The 12,173-nt window shown below is 45.2% G+C and overlaps 1 protein-coding gene and 1 long non-coding RNA gene across 2 annotated transcripts in view; one reads left to right on the top strand and one right to left on the bottom strand.

The window, feature by feature from the left end:
- The window catches only part of LOC135880677 (guanine nucleotide-binding protein subunit alpha-14), a 67,094-nt gene that overhangs the window by 36,924 nt on the left and 17,997 nt on the right, over positions 1-12,173 (top strand). The window contains exon 2 of the mRNA XM_065407030.1: positions 10,979-11,163. Coding sequence (XP_065263102.1) covers positions 10,979-11,163 — 185 coding nt within the window. The remainder of the gene's footprint in view (positions 1-10,978; positions 11,164-12,173) is intronic.
- Positions 10,965-11,602, bottom strand: LOC135880678 (uncharacterized). Its single transcript, XR_010561496.1, has 2 exons — positions 11,476-11,602; positions 10,965-11,283 (listed from the first exon to the last, which is right to left on the bottom strand). It is a non-coding gene; the product is annotated as an uncharacterized LOC135880678 (long non-coding RNA).

The raw sequence follows: 12,173 nt of genomic DNA, 5'->3' as shown, positions 1-12,173 counted from the left end.
GCAGGCTACAAGATCACCTTCCATGAAGAAGAATGGGACAAGATCCTTTTGACGGTCACGGAACATGGAAACCCTAACATCACCTGTGTCAAGGCTGTATCCCTACTTTGAACTTTAGGGTACAAATGTAGGGGCCTGCATGAAAACTGCTAAGCTTATCTACCAGCTTAGCTCTGGTCCCGCTGCCACCATTCTCGATGGATTCCCTCCCTGGGAAGCCTTGAGAAACCTTTCACCAATTCCCTGGTGAATACAGATCCAAACTGCTTGGATCTTAAACAAGGAGAGATTGACCCTTCCCCCCTCCTTCCTTTCACCAACTCCTGGTGAATACAGATCCAAACCCCCTTTGGATCTTAAAACAAGGAGAAATCAATCAGGTTCTTAAAAAGAAGGCTTTTAATTAAAGAAAAAGGTAAAAATCATCTCTGTAAAATCAGTATGGAAAATAACTTTACAGGGTAATCAAACTTAAAGAGCTCAGAGGAATCCCCTCTGTCTTAGGTTCAAAGTATAGCAAACAAGATAAAGCACTCTAGTAAAAGGTACATTTACAAGCTGAGAAAACAAAGTAAATCTAAGACGCCTTGCCTGGCTTTTACTTACAATTTTGAAATAAGAGAAACTTGTTTAGAAAGATGGGGAGAACCTGGATTGATGTCTGGTCCCTCTCAGTCCCAAGAGCGAACAACCCCTTAAACAAAGGACACACACAAAAGCCTTTCCCCCCCCAAGATTTGAAAGTATCTTGTCCCCTCATTGGTCCTCTGGGTCAGGTGTCAGCCAGGTTACCCGAGCTTCTTAACCCTTTACAGGTAAAAGGATTTTGGAGTCTCTGACCAGGAGGGATTTTAGTACTGTACACAGAGAGCTGTTACCCTTCCTTTTATAGTTATGACACGCCCCCCAAATCACAGATAGTGTTGGACGTTTGGTTCCACACTGGCTGTGATTTCTTTCCTGGAGCTCTAGGAGAAAACAGAGTTAATAAGACACACGTACCTTTAGACATACTACTGATTATATAAAAACTAACAATATGTTTCATTCCAAAAACAATTGTTAACCAGTTAACTCTGGGAAACTTTCCCGGGAGAGTGCATCAGCCACTTTGTTAGAAGCTCCCGAAATGTGTTGTATTTCAAAATCAAAATCTTGGAGAGCTAAACTCCACCGAAGAAGTTTTTTGTTATTTCCCTTGGCGGTATGAAGCCACTGTAGCGCAGCATGGTCTGTTTGTAGTTGGAAGCGCCGTCCCCAAACATATGGGCGTAGCTTTTCCAGCGCGTACACAATGGCGTAGCATTCCTTTTCGCTGATTGACCAGTGGCTTTCCCTCTCAGACAGTTTCTTGCTGAGAAACACGACAGGATGGAATTCTTGATCTGGTCCTTCCTGCATTAAAACTGCTCCCACGCCTCGCTCGGAAGCATCTGTGGTTACTAGGAACGGTTTGTCAAAGTCTGGGGCCCTTAGCACAGGGTCAGACATGAGTGTTGCCTTAAGCTGGTTAAAGGCCTTTTGACACTTATCAGTCCACTGAACTGCATTTGGCTGTTTCTTTCTGGTTAGGTCTGTCAGCGGGGCGGCGATTTGGCTGTAGTGTGGTACAAATCGCCTATAATATCCGGCCAAGCCTAAGAAGGATTGGACCTGTTTCTTTGACTTTGGAACCGGCCACTTTTGGATAGCATCCACTTTGGCCTGTAGGGGATTTATAGTTCCTTGACCCACCTGGTGCCCCAGGTATGTCACTCTGTTTTGGCCTATTTGACACTTTTTAGCCTTAACAGTTAGTCCTGCCTGCCGGATGCGCTCGAAGACTTTTTTCAGGTGCTCCAGGTGTTCTGTCCATGAATCAGAAAAAATGGCCACATCATCGAGATAGGCAACGGCAGATTCTCCCAATCCCGCTAAGAGACCATCTACAAGTCTTTGGAAGGTGGCGGGTGCATTTCGCAACCCGAAAGGGAGTACATTGAATTCATACACCCCTGCCTGGGTGACGAAGGCGGACCTTTCCTTAGCGGGTTCATCTAAGGGTACTTGCCAGTACCCCTTGGTTAAGTCTAAAGTAGAGATGAATTGGGCATGTCCCAATTTTTCCAATAGCTCATCTGTGCGTGGCATTGGATAGTTGTCAGGACGAGTTACAGCATTTAGCTTACGGTAGTCCACGCAAAAGCGTATTTCCCCATCTGGTTTGGGAACTAGAACCACTGGAGATGCCCATGCACTGGTAGAGGGGCGGATTATACCCATCTGTAGCATGTCCTGGATCTCCCTTTGTATAGCCGCTTGGGCATGAGGTGACTCCCGGTAGGGTGGGGTTCTAATTGGGTGAGCATTACCTGTGTCAATGGAGTGGTATGCCCGTTCGGTCCGTCCTGGAGTGGCTGAGAAAATCGGTGCAAAGCTTGTGCACAGCTCCTTTATCTGCTGTCGCTGCAGACGTCCCAGGGTCGTGGAGAGGTTCACCTCTTCCACGCCACCATTCCTTTTTCCTTCATAGTACACACCTGCAGGCCACTCCGCGTCATCAGTTTCCTGGGCTGTAAACTGGCAAACGTTTAATTCTCTAGAATAAAAGGGCTTAAGAGAATTAACATGGTATACCTTAGGCTTTATGTTGGAGGTGGGGGAGGCTATGAGATAGTTAACAGCTCCTAGGCGCTCCTGAACCGTGAATGGTCCTTCCCACGACGCTTCCATTTTATGGGCCTGGAGCGCCTTTAAGACCATGACTTGGTCTCCTACTTTGAAGGACCGCTCTCTGGAATGTTTATCATACCAGGCCTTTTGCTCTTCCTGAGCATCCTTTAGGTTTTCTTTAGCAAGGGCTAAAGAGTGTCGGAGGGTGTTTTGTAGGTTGCTTACAAAGTCTAGAATGTTAGTTCCTGGAGAAGGCGTAAACCCCTCCCATTGCTGCTTCACCAACTGTAATGGCCCCTTAACCTCGCGGCCATACACAAGTTCAAATGGTGAAAACCCTAAACTGGGATGTGGTACAGCCCTGTAGGCAAAAAGCAACTGCTGCAACACTAGGTCCCAATCATTGGAGTGTTCATTTACGAATTTACGTATCATGGCCCCCAAAGTTCCATTAAACCTCTCCACCAGACCATTGGTTTGATGGTGATGAGGGGTGGCAACCAAGTGATTCACCCCATGAGCTTTCCACAGGTTTTTCATGTTCCCTGCCAGGAAATTAGTTCCCGAATCTGTAAGTATGTCGGAGGGCCAACCTACCCTGGCAAAAATGTCTGCTAATGCCTGGCACACACTTTTAGCCTTGGTGTTGCTTAAGGGTACAGCTTCCGGCCATCGGGTAGCAAAATCCATGAAAGTCAGTACGTACTGCTTTCCTCTGGGTGTCTTCTTTGGGAAAGGACCCAGAATATCCACAGCTACTCGCTGAAATGGGACCTCAATTATGGGTAGTGGCTGGAGAGGGGCTTTAACCTGGTCTTGGGGCTTTCCCACTCGTTGGCACACCTCACAAGACCGGACATAATTAGCAACGTCCTTGCCCATTCCCTCCCAGTGGAAGGACTTCCCCAACCGGTCTTTGGTTCTGTTCACCCCAGAATGGCCACTGGGATGATCATGGGCTACGCTCAAGAGTTTTACCCGATACTTAGTGGGAACTACCAGCTGTCTTTGAGGATGCCAGTCTTCCTGGTGCCCACCAGAAAGAGTCTCCTTGTATAAAAGTCCTTTTTCTACAACAAACCGGGATCGGTTAGAAGAGCTGAGAGGCGGTGGGGTGCTCCGTGCCGCCGCCCAAGCTTTCTGAAGGCTGTCATCTGCTTCCTGCTCGGCCTGGAACTGTTCCCTTGATGCTGGAGACATCAGTTCCTCCTTGGACTGTGGACTGGGGCTTGGTCCCTCTGGAAGCGATGCAGGTGCTGGGGCTTTTTCCATTGACTGTGAACCGCTGTCCGCTGGTGCACTATGTGGTATTTCAGGCTTTGGCTGAGCCTCTTGGGTAGGGTTATCTGCTGCTTCCGCCAGTTTAGGCTCGCTGGTGCCCTCTGGCATTGGAGTTGTAGACGGGGTTGCAAGCGCTGGACTCAGTGCTGGCAATGGTTCTGGTGCTGGTTGCGTTGCCAGTTCCGGTTCTGGGACTGGCTTTGGCTGGGTCTCTGGGATTGGATCCACTACGGCTGTTGCAGTCGTTGGCAGGGGATCCGGTTCCACCACCTGGTTTTGGGTCTCCGGTAACACAGACGGGGCCCTGGTGAATGGCTTAGGAACAGGGATGGGGGTGAAAGCTTGCTTAGCCTGGCTGCGGGTGACTATTCCCACCCTCTTGGCTAGCTTCACATGGTTGGCCAAGTCTTCCCCCAACAGCATGGGAATGGGATAATTGTCATAGACTGCAAAAGTCCACATTCCTGACCAGCCCTTGTACTGGACATGCAACTGGGCTGTAGGCAAGGTTACAGACTGTGACACAAAGGGTTGAATTGTCACTGTAGCCTCCGGGTTGATGAGTTTGGGGTCCACTAGGGATTGGTGGATAGTTGACACTTGTGCCCCAGTGTCCCTCCAAGCGATAACCTTCTTTCCGCCCACTCTCAAGGTTTCCCTTCGCTCCGAGGGTATGAGAGAGGCATCTGGGTCTGGGGATCTTTGGTGTGATTGGGGTGTAATGAACTGTAATCGGTTGGGGTTCTTGGGGCAGTGAGCCTTTATATGTCCCAGTTCATTACATTTAAAACATCGCCCTGCTAAGGTATCACCGGGGCGATGTTGGTTGCTGGAGACTGGTGTGGTGGGGTGAGAAGGCGTCTGGGGTTTCCCTTGGGATGTGGGTGGGGTCTTGGGTTGTCCCCGGTGATAAGGTTTTGTTTCGGCTTGCCCCTTCTGATATTCGCTCCAACTGCTACTAGCTTTTTTCTTTTCTGTCACCTCCACCCATTTGGCTCCAATCTCCCCCGCCTCGGTTACAGTTTTGGGCTTCCCATCTAGGATGTACCTTTCTATTTCCTCAGGAACTCCCTCTAAAAACTGCTCCATTTTTACTAGGGAAAGCAGATCTTCCAAAGATTTAACATTTGCTCCTGATACCCAGGCATCAGAATTTTTGTCAATGTGATAGGCATGCCGGGTAAATGACACATCTGGTTTCCACCTTAGGGCTCTGAACCGCCGACGGGCATGCTCGGGTGTTAGCCCCATTCTGAGTCTGGCCTTGTTTTTAAAAAGTTCATAACTGTTCATGTGTTCCTTAGGCATTTCAGCCGCCACTTCTGCTAAGGGTCCACTGAGCTGCGGCCTCAGCTCTACCATGTACTGGGTTGGAGGGATGTTGTATCCAAGGCAGGCCCTTTCAAAATTTTCTAAGAAGGCCTCAGTATCATCGCCTGCCTTGTAGGTGGGGAATTTCCTGGGATGGGAAGTGGTACCTGGAGAGGAGTTGTTAGGATGGTCTGATGCACCCTGCCTAGTCCTTGCTGCTTCCAGTTCCATCTCTTTTTCTTTCAGCTCCATCTCTCTTTTATGGGCCTCCTGTTTGGCTTTTTCTTCTCTTTCATGGGCCTCCTGTTTGGCTTTTTCCAGCTCCATTTCTCTCTTGTGGGCCTCCTCTTTGGCTTTCTCTTCTCTGTCTCTCAGCTCCATCTCTCTCTTGTGGGCCCCCTCTTTGGATTTCTCTTCTCTGTCTCTCAGCTCTATCTCTTTTTCTTTCAGCTCCATAGCTCTCTTGTGGGCCTCCTCTTTAGCTTTTTCTTCTTTGGTAGTCATTTTCCTGGTTTTCTTGTGCTGGGTCACACCCTCTGCAATTGACTGAAACTGGGATGTATTTAGCTCAGGCTCCTGCTGAGTGCTGCTGAGTTAACAGAGACTTTCTAACAAGCTACTCCCAAGGATGTAAAAAGAAAAAAAACACAATTCAGCTTGTAAATTATCTTTACCAGTTGTTTGCTCATTAATTGAACCCTTCTCTTAACAAAGGACCTTGTTAAAAAAACTTAACACCTCTGCCTTCAGGCAAGGAGAGATAAGATATGCATCTACCTTCAGCTCTGCTCTCCAAGCAGCTAGAAGGAAAAAAAAATCTCTTACTGGCTTTTGGGTTTAAAACGATCCCACCGCTGTGCCACCATGTCAAGGCTGTATCCCTACTTTGAACTTTAGGGTACAAATGTAGGGGCCTGCATGAAAACTGCTAAGCTTATCTACCAGCTTAGCTCTGGTCCCGCTGCCACCATTCTCGATGGATTCCCTCCCTGGGAAGCCTTGAGAAACCTTTCACCAATTCCCTGGTGAATACAGATCCAAACTGCTTGGATCTTAAACAAGGAGAGATTGACCCTTCCCCCCTCCTTCCTTTCACCAACTCCTGGTGAATACAGATCCAAACCCCCTTTGGATCTTAAAACAAGGAGAAATCAATCAGGTTCTTAAAAAGAAGGCTTTTAATTAAAGAAAAAGGTAAAAATCATCTCTGTAAAATCAGTATGGAAAATAACTTTACAGGGTAATCAAACTTAAAGAGCTCAGAGGAATCCCCTCTGTCTTAGGTTCAAAGTATAGCAAACAAGATAAAGCACTCTAGTAAAAGGTACATTTACAAGCTGAGAAAACAAAGTAAATCTAAGACGCCTTGCCTGGCTTTTACTTACAATTTTGAAATAAGAGAAACTTGTTTAGAAAGATGGGGAGAACCTGGATTGATGTCTGGTCCCTCTCAGTCCCAAGAGCGAACAACCCCTTAAACAAAGGACACACACAAAAGCCTTTCCCCCCCCAAGATTTGAAAGTATCTTGTCCCCTCATTGGTCCTCTGGGTCAGGTGTCAGCCAGGTTACCCGAGCTTCTTAACCCTTTACAGGTAAAAGGATTTTGGAGTCTCTGACCAGGAGGGATTTTAGTACTGTACACAGAGAGCTGTTACCCTTCCTTTTATAGTTATGACAACCTGCCAGGAGATTCCACTGCTGTAGTCTGGAGCCCAACAGCTCTGCCTTACTCTTGGGTAGTTCCAAATCCCTGACAAGGTCATTCAGTTCACCTTGTGTTATGAGGTGTGGTTCAGAGGAGGAGGATGGGAGAAAATGTGGGTCCTGTGACATTGATGGTTCAGGACCAGAAGTTTCATCCTCTTCCTCTTCCTCGTCTGACTCAAGTGAGAATGATTCTGGTGCATCAGGAACTGGCAGTCCTTCTCCGTGGGGTACTGGGCGTATAGCTGATGGAATGTTTGGATAATGCACAGTCCACTTTTTCTTCTTTGACACACCTTTCCCAACTGGAGGCACCATGCAGAAGTAACAAGTGCTGGTATGATCTGTTGGTACTCTCTCCAAATCATTGGCACTGCAAAAGGCATAGATTTCCTTTTCCTGTTCAACCACTGGCGAAGATTTGTTGCACAAGTGTTGCAGCATATGTGTGGGGCCCACCTCTTGTCCTGATCTCCAATTTTGCAGCCAAAATAAAGGTGATAGGCTTTCTTAACCATAGTGGTTATACTGCGCTTTTGTGATGCAAAAGTCACTTCACCACAAACATAGCAGAAGTTATCTGCACTGTTCACACAAGTACGAGGCATCTCTGCTCACTTTGGCTAAACAGAAATGTGTCCCTTTGCAAAATCAAACACTGACAAATAAGAGAGCACGGCACTGTATGATTTCTAGAGCTGATATAGGGCAATTTGTTCAGCAGAGTGATGTAAGCTTCGTTATGATTGCATCATCCATGACTTCTAGGAATAACATGATGCAATTCATATCATGTATGACGCAATACCAGCTTCAGATTGCATCATTCATTGTTTTGCCTAAAAAGCAAGTACTGTCCAAACCCAGTCATAGATTTATTCATAGATCCAGTCAAAGATGTATTTTAGTCATTTGTGGTTTAAATTGAGATCCCTTCCCTTTATAACTCACTTATCCTCCGCCATTCCCAAGTCAAGGGTTGTATATACTGACCCAATAGCATATCTTGAAAACTAGAGCCAATCAACAATTTTAAGCATCATTTTCGTTCTCAGTGACCCAGAATTAGTAAAGTTTGACTACATTTATTTCAGAAGCATTTTGGCTGTAGAGCAGTGTAATCTATATAAACATTATTTAAAAAAAAATTGAATTCGGCCAGTCCTTGTTAGAAGTGTTCTTGTGTGAATCATGAGTTTGACTCTCCCTGACAAATATTTACTAGTTGTGAAGTGTTTTTAATTGTCCAACTTATTGGCATAGTGGATTGTTTGCACTAGTTTAGTCTAAGTTTTATGAAAACTCTCAATATTTGAATTGCACCTGAAATTTAAAATGTAAATTTTTTGCACAGTTGCGGAATTATTTGTGTGTATGTGATAATTAATAACATGAATATAGAATATCTGGCCCACATGTGGGTAAGCCTCTGATACACAGACCTTTATAATCCATTCTTTTCATTGCTTTATAGCTTGGCCATCAAACTTTGCTCAGAGCAGGGGTATTTTCCTTACCGACTTATTCATAAGTCAGGAGTTGTGTTGGTTTTGTGTTTTGCTTTTTTTTAAACCTTCAGCTTTTACATATCTTAACTATCTATCAGATCTCTCTTAGCAGACACTGTGTTGCTGGATCAATGTTTGATGCTATTACATAAACTCTTGTCCTTTAGAGATAGGAGACAGCCTATACTACTTGCAGTATATATAAAGTATACTTCAACCTGCCTATGCTTTTTTACTTGTTAATGGGCAATTCTGTTTATCTGTGGTTTGTACATTATTCTTTCCTGGCTACAGAGCAGATGTTTTAAAAGCAAAGTAAACACTGAGAGCAAAGACAGAGTGTGCTGTTACAATATATACAGAATCCACACTGTAAAATCTCCCTGTGAATACTGCAGGATTTTGAAATAGTAGTCTCTTAATATAAACTTGGTTTGTTTTATTATGGCTTCTATATTGAATGTTATAATCTCCCATATAACAGTATCCTCTGCACAGTTCTGAATTGCCTCACGATAAAAAATGACGATCACGCCCAAGGTTTTGTAACCAGTATATGTGTGTGAATTGGCGGGAGAGAGGAACTATCTGTTCTCAGAGACGCAGGATGATGAAGCAGGGACTTGCCAGGGATCCTCTGATGGTGATGAAAAAATGCTGAACATCCCCTCTCTTTCACTTACACCTTCCTGTCTACTCAGTAGCCTTCCTGATTCCTTTACCCTGATCTGCCTTTCTCCCTGGTATAGACAGCTACAGATAAGTGAGGGGTAACCGGAGCTTGTTGGGTATGGAGGAGGATTCTGGGCTGCTTGTGGATGAAGAAGTGGGATATAAACTAATATAAATAATGGTTCAAAACTGTGTGAGGTAGAAGGTGATTTAGCTAATTCTGCATGGGATGGCTTTGTTGTGATGTCACAGCATGGTGTGTACTGAATCAACACTGAGTGGGAATTTACAAAACAAACACAATCAGAACTTTTTTTTATTAATCTGCATTGGCTACAGCGTAACATTCCTGATTTTGTATTTATTATGTCATCAGCAGTTTGATAAAAAAGCACAACCACAGCAGTGGCTAAATCTGGCCCTTTTCACACACTTACCTCATGTGTGAGGTCAGGTCCTGCAGCACAATACCCATATAAAGGGGAAAGTTCACAAGTAAGTGATCGTAGAGTTACAGAATACAAAGCAACAAAACCTACTGGAATGATAAGAAGAGTAAAGTCAATAATGTGAATAGTCTGTTTGAACAATTTATTATGGATCATACAAGATGAGATTTACAGACTAGTGTTGTTTCCTAGTGTAATTTTCAAAAGTGATTTAGGGACATAGAAGCCTACATCTCATATAAAGTCAAAGCAGGTGGCCCTCCCACTCTACTCCAAATAATGTCTGTATCTGCTGCTGTATAAAGTCAAACTTGACACCTTCTTGCAAATAGTGTGGGACAACAGAAAAGTCCTGGATCCTAAGAAGGAACCATGTGATGAATTTTCTCCCTGTTTTCATGGGTATGGTGCTGTCTGAAGTGGCAACAAGATCTATCTTCAGCTGTGCTTGCTGAGGGGCTGCACTTCAGACTGCTTTCCCCACTTCCTGCCTCCTGGGGTATGAGCAACCAGTCAGGGCTGTGCAAGAGTCAGCCAGAGCTCTTTTTTTCCTCCACTGCCCCTCAGGAGGGAGCAGAGCACCTTAGGGTCACTCTGCTCCTTCCTCCCGCCCCCAAGCCTTTCTCTGCATGCTGTATTTAAATTCATGACATAGAAATGAAAGCTTTAGAAACCCACTTCCATAATCAAAGTTGGCCATCATGTTCTTTAGCATTTTGCATATCTCAGATTTAGAAGTCAAATGTGAACAAACTGCAGTCTTGTTGAACATCCCAGCTAAAGCATTTCCATTAGGAAATTGCATCTTTATATTCTCTGTAGAAAATAGAAAAAGGTGCACGTTTTTCATCCAAAAGATAACCTAGCAAATTCACAATTGTCTCCTGAAGAATTAAAACAGGAATGTAAGGCAAACTATAATCCCACAAATTGAAAAAAGACAGTAGGAGGACCAAAAGAATTTGTGTACTGTCATGTCTTCTCTTGTAATTTAACTACCAGAGCTTAGTGGAATACGACACTCACATAACTTGAACTCTACTGTGGCTGTCAGTGTGCTCTCATTAAAAGGGACTTACCTCATTTCTTTTAATGTAAATCATACATACACACTTTGCTGGGCTTTTACCAGTACGCAAATTTTATCCAAAGAGTTAGAACATGACATTGAATATAATACTCATTATTAAAGAGTGAATCAGGGTTGTAAAATAATTTAAGTACTTCATGAATGAATTTGTAAAACCTTCTAGTTTTTTAAAGTAAGGAGAACACAGCATGTGAACAATCTCAGATGACCTGGCTTTCCTTTCCAATTGTTTGTCACAGGATCACAGTCCTTTCACTACTCAGCCCTGGAAACACATGCAAGCATTACTCATGTTGTGTTTTCTTGCAGGCACAGGAGAAAGTGGAAAAAGCACCTTTATTAAACAGATGAGGATTATTCATGGGTCAGGTTATACAGATGAAGATAGGAAAAGCTTCACAAAACTGGTTTATCAAAACATATTTACTGCCATACAAGCCATGATCAGAGCTATGGATACTCTAAAAATACAGTACACATCTGAGCAAAACAAGGTAAGAACATACAATTCCAGTTTCTGTTGTATGTTGGAACATGCCACTGATTAGTTCCTTTGACTTCAACATTTCAGCACATGTGCCATCCTTTAGCATGTGTTTACTTGCTCAAGTATCCTGCAGAATACATAACAGGTATAAAATTAACAGAACTCCTTATAAAGGGCATCTTCAAATTACACATTCCATTTCTCAAATTAGCGTTACCCCTTAGAGGCCTATAACTCCCCACGCTAGTGGCCTAGCTACTTCCTACTAACGCGCCAAGCCTCGCGGGGTAAGCAGCAATTGCGGAGCAGGTTTACTCACGCAGGACCGGCCGCCCCGGAGCGAGCCCAAGGCCAGGTAACCGGAGAGCGGCCGCTCGACACGCTCCGCTCACTCCTGGTCCTTAGCTCCGGATGCTGCGGCAACCTCCGCCACTCGCGCGTGGGCCGCTTCCGGCTTTGTACCCCGCCCCCGACCAATGGGAGCCGAGCCCCGCCTCGCCAGCTGGGAAGGGGCGGGGCCTTGGCCTTTAAATGGCCGCAAAGCCCCGGGCGGCTGCGCCCTTCGTGGCGGCGGGACCCGGCCCAGGCTGCCCGAGACGCGCCGTCGCTCTCCGCAGGCAGCGGGGCGCGTTGCTCGCTAGAGGAGACGCGATGTAAGTGGTAGATCCTTCGGGAACCTGGCAGAGGTAAGCACAAGATGGTCAGAGCAGGGCCTGGGCACTGTCCCTTTCCCCCAGTTCAGTCTGTTTTATTTTGGAACATGAGCTAGAAAACCGGTTTGGTTACAATGTTATTCTTAAATCCAAATAGCCGGTCAGTATAGATGTTCCATTGTGCTATATCGTGGACTGTTATGCCACCCAGACTATCCTACACCTGAAGTGAAACAGTAATTGGACAACGTGATTGCTTGGTTCCCATCATGGCACCTGACTAGTTAGCTATGTGAGCTTTGCCGGTTTAGACAATTGTGAAATAAATCCTTCCTAATTGAACTAATAGCACAAACTCCCCCTT

This window comes from Emys orbicularis, chromosome 6 (assembly GCF_028017835.1).
Source record: "Emys orbicularis isolate rEmyOrb1 chromosome 6, rEmyOrb1.hap1, whole genome shotgun sequence".
NCBI classification, from domain to species: Eukaryota; Metazoa; Chordata; order Testudines; family Emydidae; genus Emys; species Emys orbicularis.
Note: the sequence above shows the minus strand (reverse complement) of the source record. Positions and strands in the feature narration are given on the sequence as shown.